This window comes from Monopterus albus, unplaced genomic scaffold (assembly GCF_001952655.1).
Source record: "Monopterus albus unplaced genomic scaffold, M_albus_1.0 scaffold78.1, whole genome shotgun sequence".
NCBI classification, from domain to species: domain Eukaryota; kingdom Metazoa; phylum Chordata; class Actinopteri; order Synbranchiformes; family Synbranchidae; genus Monopterus; species Monopterus albus.
Window position 1 is genome coordinate 270,786 of NW_018127958.1, and position 19,066 is coordinate 289,851.

The 19,066-nt window shown below is 39.1% G+C and overlaps 1 protein-coding gene across 1 annotated transcript in view; it reads left to right on the plus strand.

Moving 5' to 3' along the window:
- The window catches only part of ctnnd2a (catenin (cadherin-associated protein), delta 2a), a 228,182-nt gene that overhangs the window by 159,015 nt on the left and 50,101 nt on the right, over positions 1–19,066 (plus strand). Inside the window, exons 10-11 of the mRNA XM_020606459.1 lie at positions 2,704–2,917; positions 15,902–16,088. Of these exons, the coding sequence (XP_020462115.1) occupies positions 2,704–2,917; positions 15,902–16,088 (401 nt within the window). The remainder of the gene's footprint in view (positions 1–2,703; positions 2,918–15,901; positions 16,089–19,066) is intronic.

The window sequence follows — 19,066 nt, forward strand, 5'->3', positions numbered from 1 at the left end:
CTTTTCCCCCTTTCACTCCTTTCGCCCTCATTCTCTTTCCACCTGACTCACGTCTGCATGTTTCCACCATGAAGGAATAGTTGAGTTAAATTTCACTTGTAAGCACACAGTCTGTGGTGTTTGTGAGATTTCCACAGCAGACAATACAATGAGTTCCAGAGACAGCAACAGGAAAATGCTTGGCTTATATATTGTACTTAACTGTTTACCTTTGGGTAAACTCAATGCATCTGGTGCTGTGTGATGAAAACACACACTAGGAATTATTTTATTGTATTGTCCCAGGTCTGGTGAGGAACATAAATAAAGGTAAGATGGTTTTAAGAAATGGGGTTCCACTGACAACTTTCTTTCTATCGATCTATCTTTCTTTTGACCCTTACATTTGATCCTTACAATTTAATTAAACATTAAACATCCAAATTAATTGTCACTCGCAATGTTGCATTTCTAACACTTTTGAAAGCTGATGAAGCAGTGACACTGGTCTGTAATTAGAGAATTCATATCTATCAGAAGCCTTTTACAAACCCCAGCATTCAAAGACAAATTACAAATGTACAGTAGCAAGAAAAAGTAAGTGAGCCATTTAGAATTGCCTGGTTTACTGCATTATTTGGTCATGAAATATGATCCGATCTTCATAATTATCACAATTATATATTTTTCATGTTCAATAAAGACAGGGAAAATGACTTAGATGAGGATCGGAGTTTGTAAACACTGTAGCTTGCCTGTTGCAGTACTCCAGAGATTAGTGGAAGTGGAAGCATGAAAACCAGGCTCTCTTTCTCTCTTTCTCTCTCTCACACATACACCAGTTGCTCTGTCCATGTTCCCACTAATCTCATGGTGATCACAGCATCCTGTTTCTGGTGATTAGCACTGCACCCCTGTCAGCTGGACTAAATACAGGCTGCTTTAAGCTCTTTGGTCCCCTAAGGCCAATGATGATTTATGCAGTGAAGCAGTGTGGGAGGGTTTAATAAGCACTAGCATAGGGAGAAGGCAATATGTGTAGCACCATGGGGGGAAGACATTATGTGTAACACCAGAGTGCCCTCATTGTGATCCCCACTGTGCTAACAGTCCTGACTACATGGCATGTGAGAGTAGGATATTATCATAAATCTGCAATGATCACTGATTGGCTTTTTGTTTTTCTCTTTCTCCCACCCTCTCTCTCTTTGTGTGTGTTCTTGTACTTGCTATATAGTGAGGACCAAAAAGTTTTTTTTTGTTTGTTTTTTTTGCTACAGAGTGAAGAATTTTTTAGAAAGTGAGGACATTTTGGCCAGGTGAAACACCTTTTTGAGGGTTAAGACTTGGTTTTAGGATTCTTGTTGGAATTAGATTTAAGTTAGGCTTAGGGGAAGGATTAGAGTTAGGCATTTAGTTCTGATGGATAAAGTTAGGGTAAGGGGCGTGGACATGCATTACATCAGTGTGTCCTCATAAAGATAGAAGTACAAATGTGTGTGCTTTCAAATACATTAGAGAGAAACCTCTATGACCCTTTACAGAAAAGTGTGGCTGCTATTTGAAGTCCCTCCAATAAAGTCTCACGTGTCTGCATTTGGTGAAGACATATAGATTTTAAAAAGCCACAGCAGAAGATTTATTATATAGGAAGGTGAAGTATGTGTCTGCATGAAAAATTTAAAATATTCACTAAGGCTTCTAAGTTTGCTATTAAAGGATGTTGGCACTTTTCCTGACAGCCTTTTGTGACTTTTCTTGGAGACTCTCAGCAGGAGTGTACAAAGTTACTGTACCCATTTGGTTTAAAAATAAAAAACAGGAGCACAAAGAATGCATATAGTATTTTGTAGTTTTAAAATGCAAGACAAAGTTTTTAGCCTGATAATCATTAATGAAGTGTAGCCATTTTGCTACACTTCATTAATTTTTATTTGACTCGCTGAACAAATCTGAGATGGGGAGGCACAAACTGGCTTCTAGGTTTTACACCCTGCAAAAAGTGTTGTTTTTTTTTTTTCTCCATTGTTCCATTAGTTCAGGTTAAGTCCACAGTGTATCATTATCCTTGATTAAATGTTAAAGTTGCTTAGTGAAATGTCACAGACTGCAATTAAGGATTAGCTTTTAAAATGCTGTCGGCATTGTTAGAGGAGTAGAGGATAAAATGTTGCTACAAAAAGTGTAAAAGTTATGCTATCTAGAGATCTGTTTTCAACTATGTGACACAATTAATGCATTATTTTTAACTTGTACTTTGTGTCTTTTGTGACTTTTTTTCAAATTTTTTAATATAGTTTCTTAACATTCTGAGTAAATTTGATCATTTTTATTTATGGCATGAATATTGTATAGGTCATAAACACATTTGTCCCATTATTTTTGGTGTACATGAAAAATAGTTCATGATGTTAAACGGAGCTGGTCATAGCTCTTCTTTCTTCATTAGCTGTGTTGTTGCTGTGTTTAGTTAGACACACCGGGTTTTTAATCTGATTGGCAGGACTGACGGACACTGTAGGCCACACAGAGACTCAACTCATGTACCAGAATAACTGCTTGCACTGATTGCCAGCATATTTGTGATGGTGGATGTTCTTGTTTATGTACAATATGTGAGCCTTTGATACACGTCTGTGATGACTGACTTATTTATAGTTAGAATTTTTTGGTTGAATTTAAAATTAATCTAATTTTTATTGATATGGTTTCTTTCATCCTTAGATCCGTAGACAGGGAGGCATTCAGCTGCTGGTCGACCTACTGGACCACAGGATGAGCGAGGTTCACCGCAGTGCCTGCGGAGCCCTGAGGAATCTGGTGTATGGCAAGGCCAATGATGAGAACAAAGTGGCCCTGAAGAACTGTGGGGGGATTCCTGCCTTGGTCCGCCTGCTGAGAAAGAGTGGAGATGTGGAAATTAGAGAGCTGGTCACAGGTACAGTCTTTTGTGGCAAGCTTCCACCTCATTTCCCTGGCATATCATGGTGTAGTTATTTTGCAGCATGACGAAGTCTCTATGGTTTGATCAGGAAAAGTTGCAATGTTGTGTCTGTGTGTTATGCACATTTTTTATGTTAATGTGCAGACAGTAATTTATATGTGGTGGTGAGAGGATCAACCATACGGCTACACACACATGCACAGACACACGCCCACACCATATCTGGGTATTTTGTGTACATATGCAAACCTTGCCAGTACAGTACAAACAAGGCAACAATGTTTCTAACCAAGACACAAAATATTTCTTTGTTTCTTTTAGTTTGTTTTCTTTAATTATCTCATTGCCATCATACTTCTTGTTTCTTGAATCTAGAGGGCTACTGCGTGACTACAACTCTTCTGGTTCATTTGAATTGTCTGTATTCAGTAAATTAAAAATGTTTAATTCTCTGGTACCCACTTATGCCACTCTTGCATACACATAACCAAAGTGTATGCTTGTCTCATTTGGCCTTGACGGTGTTAGTATCTGTTTAGTTGGCCGAGTGAATTTACTTCTTTTACTTCTGAGAATATATACATTTAATTTTCACTGACAGAAAATTATTCAGTTTTTATATATAATATTTACTCTGCAGAGACCAAGGCTGTTGATGTTGAGCTCTTTCAGATGCCAAACATTTCAACATTCCATGTGAATGATATTTAATATTCAAACACCAGACAAATAGGTATTCAAAGCTATGACTTCTGGAAAGAATGCAGGGGACACACTGGTTCAGCCAGCAGTGTTTTTGAACATAATTTCTTTTTACAAGTATGTTGTTGTGTCCTCTCCTTTCTCTTATATATCAGATGATAAAGTGTAATTCAGTATAAGTTTGCGTGGGCATGTGTGTGCCTTTGTATTACTTACATTATGGGGAACGAAACATGTTAACACACTCACATTGTGGCGACGCAGCCTTGAAAATCATTGAATTCTAGGGTGACAACATGTTTAAAGGTTAGGGTAAGGTTAAGTGTTAGGGTCAGGGTTAAGGTTCGGCAAGTAGTGGTTATAGGTTTGAATAGGTCTATAGGAAGTGAATGCAAATCATTGTAAAGTCCCCACAAGGAATGAAAACACAGCATGCCTGTGTGTGGGTGTCCACCTAACATGCCAGTTCTCACCAAGAAGTGCAGTGTTGTACAATTGATGGTCAATCTTGTTTTAACCTTGAAGGCATGAGCAGCAGAAGCCAGCCAGTGTAGTTGACGCACACACAAACAGCAGCCCCCACAAACTTATAAATGCACATGCGCGTGCATGCACACACACACACACACACACACACTTATGTACAGTGCATATTGTGATGATGTACACAATCTGTGTGGGCAAAAGATGTATAGATTAATGCTTAACACCCACATAAGCACACACACACACACACACGCATGCAAACACATTACATGAGCTGATATAATTCTTCTTCTTTCTTCCTCAAATGTTTTTGCAATATGCCTCCCACTAAGAATTTAATATTCTACTAGAGGCCCTTTAGTGCTGCAGAAAACACTAACATATGCACTTCGTCTTTCTCTGTCTCATATAAACACAGATGCTCACACTCACACACACACCACCTCAAACATGTATATAATCTCAATCTACAGATATTTTCCAACATGACATTGGTTCTACACCATGATAGAGATGATGTATCATTTTCTCTCTCCTCCTCTCCTCTTTTGTCATTTCCTTTGTCCATGTACATAGTTTTCCATGTGATTCAGTGTGGCCACTGAGGTGGCAAGTTTATATCGTATCTGCACCTTCATCAACTTTTTTCAGACAAAGGCCTTCTTTGTGGCACCTGGTGAGTCATGAGATAAGGGGAACATGTGCAAACTCCTACAAGACAACTGGGCATTTCAAAAGATAAAGTTGTACACACCCAGGCATATTCAAAGTGAAAGAAATACACATAACCACACATGAAGCCCGCCCCCAAGGACACAGAATACAGTGATAACGTCAGTGGGGTCCCTTCTGTTCAGTTTGATCTCTGACCCCACTGTCCCCTACCAGGATGAAGCTCATCTTCACGCACACACACATTTACACATCCATCTTTATACATATCCCCATAGGTCACATGCTCTCCAAGGAGACGGGGACGTACTGGATCACAACAATGACAGTCAGTAAGCTTGCAAGGAGCTTTGCCTCTGCCTTTACAGACACATACTGATAAGAGCCCACTGGAGACTGGTGGATAAAAAATGAAGGATGTGGGAGAGGAGAGAAGGAAGGAGGTGTTATATATCCAGATCGTTTAACTGTTACTGACACCACTATAACAGCTTGGATGGACAGCTTGAAAGGGAAGGGCAAACAGAGACATGCAGATGGATGAAGAAGGAAGAAATGCTGAGCATAAACAGGACATGCTATTTATACTGTTGATGGTGAAATACAATGAGAAGAATGGGAGTGAGAAAAAGAGGAGTGACCAGTCTGATTTTATCAATCCTTTATACTCTTTTAATCTAATTCAACATGTCAGTCATCCCCATCATTACAACGAGCATGCAGTTGACCTTGTACTTTGCAGTGACTGACCACAAGAGAGTGTACTTCCACGTACACACACACATTAACTCACTCCCACCCGCCTGTCAAACTTTTAATGCATTAAACAGATTTTGTAGTACCCAGGAACACCAAGGCCTCACTGTAGAGCAGCGGCTCAGTGTTTTTAATAGCAACTGTAAAAGTATTGTAAATTCTATTGCTCCTGCCAGGTTAAAAAATAACAAATAAATAAAAACAATTTTTAATAAAAAGGCATAAATCTTCCTCTCTTCCAAGGCTAAATGAAAAACTAAGGAATTTTAAGAGACAATGCAGGAAGGCAGAGAAGAAATGGAAGAAAGATGATAACAGTGAGTCTCTTAAACACCTCATGTCCTTTACCGGCATGAAGGTCATGTGTTTCTCAACTGATGGTCAATCAAGGTCATAATAAAGGAATTCTCCTCACAGCCATAAACTGATACAGTGCTCTGCTGTAAAGCTCTTAACACGCTAAGAGAAGTGGCCACATCAAACCAGTCCTTGCTGCCCTTATGTAAAATTCTAATTCAAAGGTAATGGGAAGTAGCCAGCAATCCTGCATGCAAGGTGCTCTGGGATGCAAAATAATATGGCCCAGCTTCCCAATAAATGATATTCTAAGTGGACGGTTTTTCTGGTCAGTGTCACAAAACTTCCCAAATGTACTATCATGACCTACTGTATGTTCTCTGATTGCCAATTTATAATACCCACATACACCATAGCAGGAAATCCAGACTCAAAACACAGTGCAACAACCAAAGGTAACCGTGGAGAAGCACTTGCCATGTGGTACACCGGCAGATATTAGGCAATTCCTTTTGAATAGCCAGCACATCCAAATGTCACAGTTCAACACCGCTGCTATTAAGCTGAGGAGAAAAGAAGAATATTGCATGAAAAATAATAAGAGACTTAGAAAAGATCAGATCACTAACATCTAATCATTCCCACCATCTTCTGTGTACAGTTGCTGTTCTATAAAAGTACTTTTGCTTTTACTCCAGATGAAGAAGTAAGAATGTTTACCAATAAAAATTATAGAAAAAATATTTACAGTTTTATTGATGCTGAGCTACAAGTGATGACACTGGCACCTGGAAGTATAACACTACAGTGCTGGAGAGACTAAAAGCTAGGAGATGGAGTGAGTATATTTGTGTATTTGTGTGTGGTCTCTAAACAGATCAACAAATAAATTAAATGCACTGCAAGTCCTAGTGTATCATATTTCGAGGCCTGAGTTCAATAAATAATCGTTTCAGACAGTAAAATTCAATTTTTCTCTCCCTTTTCCTAACTCTTCCTGTCTTTTTCCTTTTCTGACTGGATCTCCCCTGCTATTACCATATTTGAAAGTCTTTTCATTTGCTTTGTGCTGTAATTATCCACTTGAAATTTTAGTGTAATTAGTAATTTTATTAAGTATGTGTTGTCATAATTTACTGTCATAAATACAATAGAGAATGAGGTAAGATTGTTCTCTGCTGCAGTGGTCAAGGCTGTGGAATAATCATTTAACAACAGTCTTCTTTGAGATATTCCTGTGCTTTCCCAGTGTGGACTTTTGTCATTTTTTTATATAATGCCACCTAACTTCTGGCTTTGCTCTTGTTGTAATTACTATGACTGCTAGAGGTCACCTATATAGCACATTACTGTTGGATGTAATAACCTGCTCCCCCAAACCACATATGGACTCATTTTTCCAGAAGGACAGTCTCATTATTTCTGTTGTATTTGCATGAGCTCAGTCTCAAGCACAGGTTCTAAAATTTCTGTTGCCATAAAGTGTCAATTAAAATAGCGAATACCTGCACACAGTGACATCAAAAATGTTGTTCACCTCCAGGTTTGCTCTGCAAATACAAAAGCAGACAAAAGTCAAAATAAAGACAGGTCTTTAAATATAGAAGCTGATTTAGATTTCATAATATCTAATAGGCCAAGTGCTTTTGAATTTTACCTAAATCTTCAATTGCTTGACTCAAAAAAGTGGTTGTGCTGGAGTCTTAACAAATCAACATTCTCATTACTACCTCTGTATTGTCAGCTTTGTTAATGTAGCTTCCTATTCCCTATTCAACAATTTCCCCAATTTGCCTGTTGGCTCCGAGGTTTAAATTTATACAATCTTCATTGGCTTCCTCGGTCTCAGTGTGAGGTTTATAGGTTGAAGTCGAAGCTTCCGGGCCTGTCAGTCAAAATGTGGTCAATGCAGAGGCCTTTTGTGTCAATAGAAGATGCTATCTTTGGGGGGGGGAGGGGGCTAACCTTGAGGCAGTGAGCCATGGCACAGCCCTGCTACAGCTGCTGCTGCCTCCTCTACAATTGTTGCTGAGCTAAGAATCAGCTTTTGAGGAAGGTCTTGTGTTATAAATGTCGGTATTTTCGCAAACATCTTCAATTTGTGATTCTTGTGCAACACACAAGTTATAGCTTGCCTTTTGGAAAATTGGAGACAAATGTACATTATAGCCACAGTAATGTCTTAAAGGGTTGATTGATATTCCAGTCCAGTTTCACATCAAAATGTATAATAGTTATATTGACTCTGCAACGCAAAATGTACTTGTCTCGCAATAACAACTCCAAAACGGTGATATTGGAAGATTTTTCTGGATCGAAAATTGTGACATGGCAACATCTTTCTGGCAGCATTAATGAGAGACAATGGCTGATATTCCTTATACATGCTTAAGTTTAGGCAGGTCTGCATGAAAATCTGGTGTCTGTTGGCCTTGTCCATGTGACCAGCCACCACTTTGCCAGTGTTTTTAAAGTTCACGTCTGTAAGGCTTCAATGGACACTAGATGTTAGCTTCCTGATCTACACTCCAGTCCAATTTGTGGCGGTATTGCACAGTTTTGTTGTTTGCTAACCATGATAAAACAAAGAAGAAGAAGACAAAGAAGGACATTGGCCTGCAATACAGAAAACATTAGCATGTTACAATTTTACAGCCATTATCGTGGCACTACTACATTTACACTGTGAACCAACACAGACATTGTACATTGTCATGTCAGACTGGGCTGGATAATCTGTGCATTCTCTTTAGCATAGCATGTAAAAGTATTAGAATGGCACTATGGTATTAAATCTTAAAACTGTTACAAAGAGGAAGCGAGTGTATGTGGGAACAGAAGTGACCTACACTTTTCTGCCTCTGCAAAACGATGACAGTAGCAACAAACCACCGCTGTTAAATAGTAATGCTTACTTTTGCTTCGTGTTATTTCAAGCCTGCTCTGTGTAGATGTCCAAATTTAAATGTCCCCACTACTGTTACAGTATTTGCAAAAGGCATTTTAATTTGAGGCAAAGCTCAATTTTTTTTTTTTTTAGAAAAGCTTGAGGACAAAGCTCTGTCAAAGTCATTACAGTGAGTCTTGTGGGGAAATGATGAATTCCCCAGGATGACTTTGTGCTGCTGCTATTATGCTATAAAATTGTTAACATCCTACAGAAATTTTATGGCAGTATTTGCACAGTGGGAGACCCTGGTGGGAATGAAAGCCCCAGCACAGACAGTGCCAATTTACTGACAATACAAAACATAACCTTGTGGTGACAAATGTTTTCTACAAACCTACTGCTGGGAGAAAAATTGTATGACCCTAGGTTAACATCAACAGTTATTAACCTTCTGTCACCTACAGTGTCATTGAAAATCAGTATATCTTTTTTAATATATTCCTTAAAAGATTTTTGTAGGTGCATTAGCTACAGTGGGTACGGAAAGTATTCAGACCCCCTTAAATTTTTCACTCTTTGTTATATTGCAGCCATATGCTAAAATCATTTAAGTTCATTTTTTTCCTCATTAATGTACACACAGCACCCCATATTGACAGAAAAACACAGAATTTTTGACATTTTTGCAGATTTATTAAAAAAGAAAAACTGAAATATCACATGGTCATAAGTATTCAGACCCTTTGCTCAGTATTTAGTAGAAGCACCCTTTTGAGCTAATACAGCCATGAGTCTTTTTGGGAATGATGCAACAAGTTTTTCACACCTGCATTTGGGGATCCTCTGCCATTCCTCCTTGCAGATCCTCTCCAGTGCTGTCAGGTTGGATGGTAAACGTTGGTCGTCATGTTTAACATGTCATTTTGCTTCAGTGGCATTTTGGTCTGTTTCACCCAGATAGATGAGTCGGTGTGAAAATGTGGGAAAGATGGTCAAAAATGTGATTTAATGTGCTTCTCTTAAAAGCAGTTGTAGGTTTGGTGGTTGAATAAAAATGGGAAGGAGAAAGCTGTGTGACCACACAAAGCAGTTTTGAGTTTTGAGATTCAGTAAATTTGCCACTTCCCCTTTTTTTAACTGAAGGCTCTCCTCAGTGCAAGACACATGAAAGCCTGCATGGAGTTTGCTAAAAAAACACCTGAAGGACTCCAAGATGGTGAGAAATAAGATTCTCTGGTCTGATGAGACCAAGATAGAACTTTTTGGCCTTAATTCTAAGCGGTATGTGTGGAGAAAACCAGGCACTGCTCATCACCTGTCCAATACAGTCCCAACAGTGAAGCATGGTGGTGGCAGCATCATGCTATGGGGGTGTTTTTCAGCTGCAGGGACAGGACGACTGGTTGCAATCGAGGAAAGGATGAATGCGGCCAAGTAATGTTGCATCATTCCCAAAAAGACTCATGGCTGTATTAGCTCAAAAGGTGTTTCTACTAAATACTGAGCAAAGGGTCTGAATACTTATGACCATGTGATATTTCAGTTTTTCTTTTTTAATAAATCTGCAAAAAATGTCAAAAATTCTGTGTTTTTCTGTCAATATGGGGTGCTGTGTGTACATTAATGAGGAAATGAACTTAAATGATTTTAGCATATGGCTGCAATATAACAAAGAGTGAAAAATTTAAGGGGGTCTGAATACTTTCCGTACCCACTGTATGTAATTTGTCCTCTTTAGCTTTATTTATCACTAGGGTTGACCCCACAGCTAACTAATTCACTTTGAGCTGCACAGATGAAGGCTGTTTAATAAAACATTTCCACTTGAGGCCTGACAGGCCTCACTCTCTCCTTTACAAGCCATACTCTCATTTATTTATAAATTCATGCAATCAAATCCCCTTTTACCCAAATCACCCAGCTCCTAGGAAACTGTCTGTCAAGTGTCTGAGGGGAGCTTTTCAGAGGAGGGAGCAAAACTGATAAAGACAGAGAGCAGAGGGAGAAGGGAAGAAAACACAGGTACATGCACGTACAGCCGCACACAAAGGCTGTAGTATGATGTCATTGTTTGTTGGTCACCCGACGATACCCATAAGGACACTGGGCTCAGTGAAGCATTACAGATCTGTGTTTCTAGAGCAGGCAGGTGTGTGTGCGTGTGTCATCCTTGAATTTTGACAATATTAGACAGTGGCAGACACAATGTCCTTGCCCCACAAAACAGAAGAAGCCAGTTTCTTCCTCCTTCTCAATACTGATCTTTATCTGTGTTTGCAAAAATAATAACGTATTAACACATTTCACATTTTAAATGTGTGTTGTGTGTGCATATGTTTAATTTGTGTGTATTCAGGTTTACTGGACAGTGAAGTCAAAGAAACACAGCTGAGTTGATTTTTCTGAGAGATTTTTTTTATGAGCTTGTCAGGGACAACAATATTTAACATGATTGCAATCACATCGTGACAACACTGACCACTTGAGAAATAAACCGACAGTGAAAAAAAGAGGGGAAAAAAGAGACAAAATCAGAAAGAACACACCGAGGTGTTAAGTGAAGTGTGTTTCCAAACACGTATGTCTTTACCCTTGCTCTAGGGGCCGTAGAGTTTATCTGTGTGTTTCTGCATATTTTTGAGCTTTTACATCGGTTTGAAAAGAGCATGTATGAATGTGAGGAAAACGAGAGAGACAGAAGATTTGAAACATGAGGCTCATTAGTGAAAGCAGTGGTACCACACATATATATACACAAGCTGTCTGAGTGTGAGCATTTGATTGCTGTCAAACAGCATACAAGGTCATCGCCTTATTATCACCCTTCCTTCTCTTGGGCACATATACTCAGTAGTTCTATTTTCACTCTCTCTTGCCTCTTTTTCTCTTTTCAGTTTTTCTCACAGTCATTTTTTTTCATTGTCTTTCAATTTTATAATAGCCTTGTTTTTTTCTCTTACATTTGGATATTATGTCCCGCTTTGACTCTGAGTTTCTCTCACTCTGATTTTCTCTTCTACAGTTTTTCCCAGAATTAAATGTTAATTCTATAGTTTACATGCAAGATTGTGTGGATTTTGTTTGTTCATAAATTAATTTCAGAATGCTTTTCTTTTTTTTAAGAAAATGTTTTTTCATTCTCAATCTTGTTTTGCAATCTTTTTCATTCATCCTTCTGTAACCTCTCTAATCATTCACATCTAACAAGAAATGAAGACAAGTTAGATCATGTATATTGTATTGTGAAATGAAGAGTATATATTACATATTTTAACTGACTGACACCTGGCATCTGGAGTCTGACACCAAATGCTTGAGATATAGTGAGCTTCAAGATCACAGTTTCCTCTGTTGTCACGATTTGTTCCCGTCTTTCTAAACCTTTACTTCTGCCATTTCTTTCTTTTTTTTTTATCTTTGTCATTCTTTGTTTCATTTTATCTGATTGTTTTTTACCATGGGCTCAGTTTCCCTGCAGGTGGAGTGACAGCACCTAGGCAAATGCAGTTTTTATGCAGTTTTTCTGGGGTGCAAGTTTGCACCTGATTTGCACCAAACAAAAATTTTTGTACTGATATGTGAGCCTGTGTTGATGCTGGTTAGCACACAGTTTAATTCCTTTAGAAGTGGCTAGAATTATGGCACATTACAGATCATCAGGAAGTTGGCAGCATAATAACCTAGGATGATTCTGACTTATGATTCTACCTGCTGACTGCTTTTTAGGATAAGAGCCCTACCCAGTTTAAAGTCTAAAAACAAATCAGAAGTGTCTTTGTCTCCATATTATTGAGTGATTTATAAACTATCAGTATCACCTTTTGTTAGAGCTCTGGCAGCAATGTTTTGAATGAACTCAAGCTAACTTTTTTGGAAGGCCAGACAAAAAAACCATTCGAGTCAACCCTACTTTGGATAAAGACATGAAGTAGTTTATCTAAATTTTGTCTGGTCATCTGTCTGCTACCTTCAGCTGTTCCCGTTAGGGGTCGCCACACTGACTACTCGCATGTTGGAATTTGACACATTTTATATTGGATGCCCTTTTTGACACAACCCTGAATCGGGCCCAGGCCACAGTGGTGAGAGCACTAAATCCTAGCATCTAATCCATCAGGGACCTCTTAAATTACGTATGTCTGGTCATAAGTCTTGATATTTGTTTAAGATGATAACTGTCATAAAGGTGGAAGATGGTGCCACTGATGGTTGCCTCAGTTCACTCTCTTATGCTTTCACTGTTTCTGTTTATTTGTCCCGCCTTTTGCATCTCCAATATGATAACTTTAAGAAGTGAAAAGTTAATCACCCAATAGTCCACTCCACACAGTTTGGTGCCAATCGAGATCTTGGTTACAGGAGCATTAGGTCTCTATGAGGCTTGACGAAGACTCGGGCAAGGAAAGCGCACCGGTGTACTGGTTCGATTAATCAGTGGAGACTTCAAACTCTGCTCCCATCCATTCACCAGATGAATCTTCATTCTTTAGTCAGCAAAATAGATGAGCTGCTACTCATCAAGAGGACAAACAGGACTTTTCACATTTGATTGCCTTGTGCTTCACTGAAACTTGGTTTGGTGTGTCCACCCCAGACAGCTCATTACAGCTGCCTGGTTTCCCTCTCCACAGAACAGACCACATAATGGAGCTATTGAGGAAAACAAGAGGAGGTTGAATCAGCTGTTAAATAAATAAGGGTTGGTGTACAGATGTGCCTGTGTTACAGAAACTGTGAAGTCCAAACTTACAAACTGCAAACCTTTTTTCTCACCATGAGTTCTCCTCCTTTATTCTGGTTGGTGTTTACATCCCACCTCAGGCCTCATTAACAGTGCGGTGATACAATACCTGGCTGAGTGAGCAAACCTCAGCCATGAACTGCCAACAAACATAACAAATTAAGAGCCCCAACTGGAATACAAACACACTGGACCACTGTTATACTACATTAAAGGACACTTATTGCTTTGCCTTCCATGCAACTTTGGGACTCTCTGATCACAATTTGGTTCCTTTTCTCCCAGCTTACAGGCAGAAACTAAATTATGCAAAGCCTGTGGTCAAAACTGTGAGAAGGTGGACTAACTAGGCAAAGCTGGAGGTAAAGGCCTGCTTTGACTGCACTAATTGGATTGTTTTTGAGGTTGTATCTACAGAGACCTTGTACATCAGTTTATGTGAGGATATGTATATGTCTAAGACTAAAATATTACTAAAATATTCTCCACTTTCAAAAACAACAAGCCCCGGTTCACAGTTAAACTCAGGCAGCTCTGTCAAGCCAAGGAGGAGGCCTGCAGAAGTGAGGACACAGTCCTGCATAACCAGGCCAGAAACACACTGGAAATCATAGCTGAAAAGCTAAAAAAAAAAAAGGTTTTCAGCTAATGGCCCTGCATCAATGTTGAGAGGCCTGCAGGACATCATCAACTACAAAAAACCAGCCCCCCACACTGTAAAAAAAACCATCAACTAGCTGATTGTCTGAATGTATTTTACCGCATATTTGATAAACCCAAAGTATGCCTTACATGCTCCATTTCAGACATCACACAACCAACTTGGCATATGCAATGACCTCACCCCTCCCCACTGACCCCCCACCAGCACTCAGGATCTGTGAGGAGGATGTGTGTTGGCTCTTTCAGAGACAGAAAATCAGGGCAACAATGGCCTCAGGTGTTTGTGTGTGGAGATTTTGCTTGTGTGTCTGTGCCCTGTTTCAGGAGAATAGAGCCCTATATTTGTTTTTATATCTCTTGCCCTTTCAGTAGAGATGACCAAAGCAAGCAGAAGGAACTAATCAACATACTTTGAATGTGTGAATACTGATGAAGCGTGTGTGTTTGTATGCATGTATGTGAATATGTGGTTTGCATGTGCACGAGTGTGTCACAGCTGACCATCAAAGCTAGTGATGTCGCCTGTCTGTGAAGAGGCATCTGGTATTCCATCTGACAAGAAGGAAGATTTGCCTGTGTGTGTGCGTTTGTGTGTACTCATATGTTATGTCATTAAGTGTTACAGTAGCATGCATGTGTCTGTGTTTGTACAGTGCATGTCATTACAACTGATTGCATCATTGTGTACTATAAATACAAACAAGTTTTTCTACCAACTCGTGTGTACATACAGTTTTGTATGTCAACTGTGTATCTCTGCATATGCTAAGAGTGTATTTACCATATGTGTGTGTGTTCAACACCACACAGTGTGCGATAAAAGATGCACTGGTGGGACAGCTGGCTTTCTGCCTGGACCAACAAGCTAATTAATTTCCTCAGCTATCACAAGTATCAGGTAGATTGTAGACTTGCATTCCAGAATAACGGAGTAGGTGGATTTCTCAAAAATGATAAAAAAGGAGTAATTTTTGTCCCACGGTGCCAGTCATGGTGTACCTCCACACTTCATTTGTAATGTGCCAGTGCAATATAAAGATCTGGCTGAAGTCAGTATCATTATGTGGTAGGTTAAAAAGCATTTGTTATTAGGCTGTTTTAAGTTCTGAAGCCAACCAGAAGGTCAGGCTTAAACTGTAATGACCTCAAAAAATACAACCAAATGTATTTCCTGTGATATTGCTGTAAGGTTAATGAAACCATTTGCTTTAAATTTCCATAAAAAAAACATGCTTATAATTGTCATGCAGAAAGTTTACATTGATTGGGAATGAAGAAGAGAAAAAGCAAAGTGTAAGACAGAGCTGTTCTCACTTAGCTGTGCTGAAGAACACATTTGACAGGTTAACAGAAAGGTTATTAAAGAGGCATGAATCAAACAGTGTAAACTGTATTCTGTAGCATGATACACCTTCAATAATTAACTGAAGACCTGTCATATACTGATAATCATTAACTGTATTTTGTATAAATTTGTTCATGTCCTGAAATTAAGCAGAATTATGATTTACCTACATCTAAGCATTACATTTGTGTAGAGCTTTTCATGGCAGACATTTTCACTTGTCAAAGCAAGAGAAGCACAGGTGTAAATAACATTAGTGATGGCTCCATAACATTAGATGTCCCAGTAATCCTTATGAATGTGTGAGCATGCACCATACTTGAGCACTGGAATTGGCTTATACCCACTGTAAATGAAATACAATACAATGTTATTGTTATTAATTCCACTTAATGTGTGTTTATTTCTGTGTGCCTGTAAGTGCAGGTGTGCTGTGGAACCTGTCATCATGCGATGCTCTGAAAATGCCAATTATCCAGGACGCCCTGGCCGTTCTAACCAACAGTGTCATCATACCCCATTCTAACTGGGACTCCTCCTCCAATCATCTTGAGGACCACAAGCTCCAACTTCATACTTCCCAGGTGCTGCGCAATGCTACTGGCTGCCTCAGGTAAGGCCACCACAATAGGCAATCCAGTCAGGGAATATGCAAAGATTTAAAGATTGAAATATTACAACTTTGTAAATTACTGTGTTTATATGACTTGTCAGAAATTGGAGAAATTAAGGCAACGCTGATTAACTGTTTGTCACAAATAAATTGGACTTGTCACATGACAAGTTACAATATGTTTCCGAAACATAAAAAGTGATTACTTTCAATGTGCATAGTACAATGTACTATGCACTATACTGTTGGGGTCATCTCATGACGTACTTAGTACCTTTCCTCTCTTCATTCTCCATGCATATGCCACCATTGCATGTCATTAACTTAGTGACTTTCTCCTGTAGTTTGTGCGCTCTCTCTCTGTCTCTCCCTCTACCTTTCTGCAGGTATCCCTGGCTCAGGGGTTTTATGTTACTAATGAGCATTTACTAGTCCTAGTAACCTGCTTAGTGTTTGTCTGTTGTTCTTTGATGCTCATCTTTTCCTTCTCCTCTATCCTCTCACCGCGTCCGGTTGATGCAGAAGGCTGCCCACCAGGAGCCAGGGTCTGTCCGTGGTTTCTCCTGTTAAAAGGAGATTTACCTTCCAACTGTTGACAAGTGCTTGCTCAAGGGGATTTGTTGTTTTTCTCTGTAGTACTGTAAGGTCTTGATGTTACAATGTAAAGTACCTTGATGTTACCCCTACACCTAACCTACCACCCACCTCCTGACCCTCTCCAGTATATATAAATAATGCACTGATAGATAAATGGATATAGCCAAAGTAATTTGAGGGATCTCATTATTTAAATGTTGTGTGTTTAATGTTGTTCATGATACAAATGCAAACCAAATGTAATTTAATATAGGACTATGGTCATTTTGCCAGTAGACGTTTTACTGTTATGTCACATTTATTATTTCCTAACTCGCGAAAGTGTTTCTAAGACTTGTGTGTGTGCGTGTAGGAGAAGATAAATGATTGTCAGTGAACTGCTAAGTTTCAGATCAAAGCTGGTTAAGGAGAAGGAGAACAGGGAGCAGAGGTGAAGAAAGCTAAAAGTTGAAGAGATTAGAACAGGGAGAATGTTGGCATGGAGAACAGGGAGAAGGGTAAACTAACATGATCTCAAAGAAGGGACACAGAGAGTAATGAAGGTGTTTCTGCTGCCGTCTAGGGTTATTGTCTTTCTGTCTGGGGTCAAAGTGACACAAGGCCACAGTGTTCAGGTTTGAGTATACCACAGCGTAATTTCAGACCTCTAACTTCTCTTATTATCTTCTTGTTGTGTGTGCTTGTGTATATGTGTATGTGAACTTGCATACAGGTGGGTACTGTATATGTACACTATAGTACCTATGTGTGAGTGGGTATTGGTGTATGTGTGTGTGGTTGCACATGTGTGCACATGTAAGCACTCACACATTTGTGCACATTGAAAAGCAAAGCCATTAAACTGAATCAGTCTCAGAAATCACAGCCAGTATGAGGCACAGCCAGTTGCGTATGATAATGGGAATGACCTGGTGCCAGGGCATCAGGTGTTTCAATTATGGGTGTGTGCTAGTGTGTGAATGTGTGTATTTTCATGTGTGTGTTCATATGTGCATAGATTAAATGATAGCCAAACAGCTAATGTTGCTGGTGGACCCATATGTTGTCTAATCAAGTTGTCAGCTTCAAGGGTCCATCATTATTCACACATATGTACACACATTTATGTATTTTTAGGCCATATGCAAGGTCTCCTGTGGAGGGGTTTCCATATCCTCCAGGATGACTGTTGATTCACAGTCAAGCCAGAGAGAAAAACCCACATGCAGCTTTCACACTGTTTTGTATGTGTTTCTGTACTTATCAGGATCACACATTCTCACTCCAAATTTGCTTCCTTTCCGATAGCTACAGTTGTGGTTGAGTGATAGAATTAGATGAATAAAGAATAAGGGCCGTGTGATCACAAATCAAGTTGTTTCCATATTTATTTCATTGATATGAATTGGTTTCTATGCATGTGTGTGCCATCCGGTCATGACCCTATTCTGCCTGTGGCCTCTCTCACACCTCACACACATAAACACATCATCAGACTTGTGTGGAGCCGCTTCACACCAGCTGTTTGGTGGTTCTGATCACTCTGTGGTCATTTGTTCCTTGAGCAGCATTAGGGAGCCATCTGTCCAACATTCACCCATGTTCAGTTCTTTCCTCTACATGTTGCATGAAGGTCCATGCAAATAAAACTGTGGAAAGTGACTAAGGTATGATTTGTACAGTGACTATCATCTAATTTCCTGCTACGTCATTGAAAAGAAAGTCCGTATTAAATGCAAAATGTATAACCTGTCTAATACCTTTTAACAAATGCAGTTAGCTGAAAACACGTCAGCTTCAGCAGATACAAAGGAGCTTGTTAGCAAACTTTCTCACTTATGTTTAGGTGCTACTTTTCAGAAAATATCAGTGTTGTTAACAATTGATTACGAGTCATACTGTAATACGCCTAAGGGTGTTTTTACTGATTATATACAGTATATTTTGGTACCATGGGAACTTTTTGCAATATCATTAGCAACAGTAATTACAGCAAAACATTGTCTGCAACAGTGGAAACTGCTTGGGCTAATGATTCACCATTTAAAAAAAAAAAAAAAACTACTATCTACTCAACATGTTAAAACAACTATGCCAATTTCAGATTATATTTTTTTGTGTTATGGACTAAGTTAATCTAAAGAGATTGGAGGTGGAATGGGTCCTGATGCTAGACAGAAAATACTTGAGGGAAGACAGAAAATGAGGGAGACAGAGATGCGCAGCGGAAAAGTCAAACCAGAGACATTGCGGTTCATGGTTGGCACCTAAACACTTAAGCAACAGGGGTACAGATGTACATAATAATACGTCTTCTACTGTAACAATCAAAATGGGTACTAGTTTTAAATATTAAAAAAAAAAAATTCATGGCACAGCTTAACACACACACATACACTATA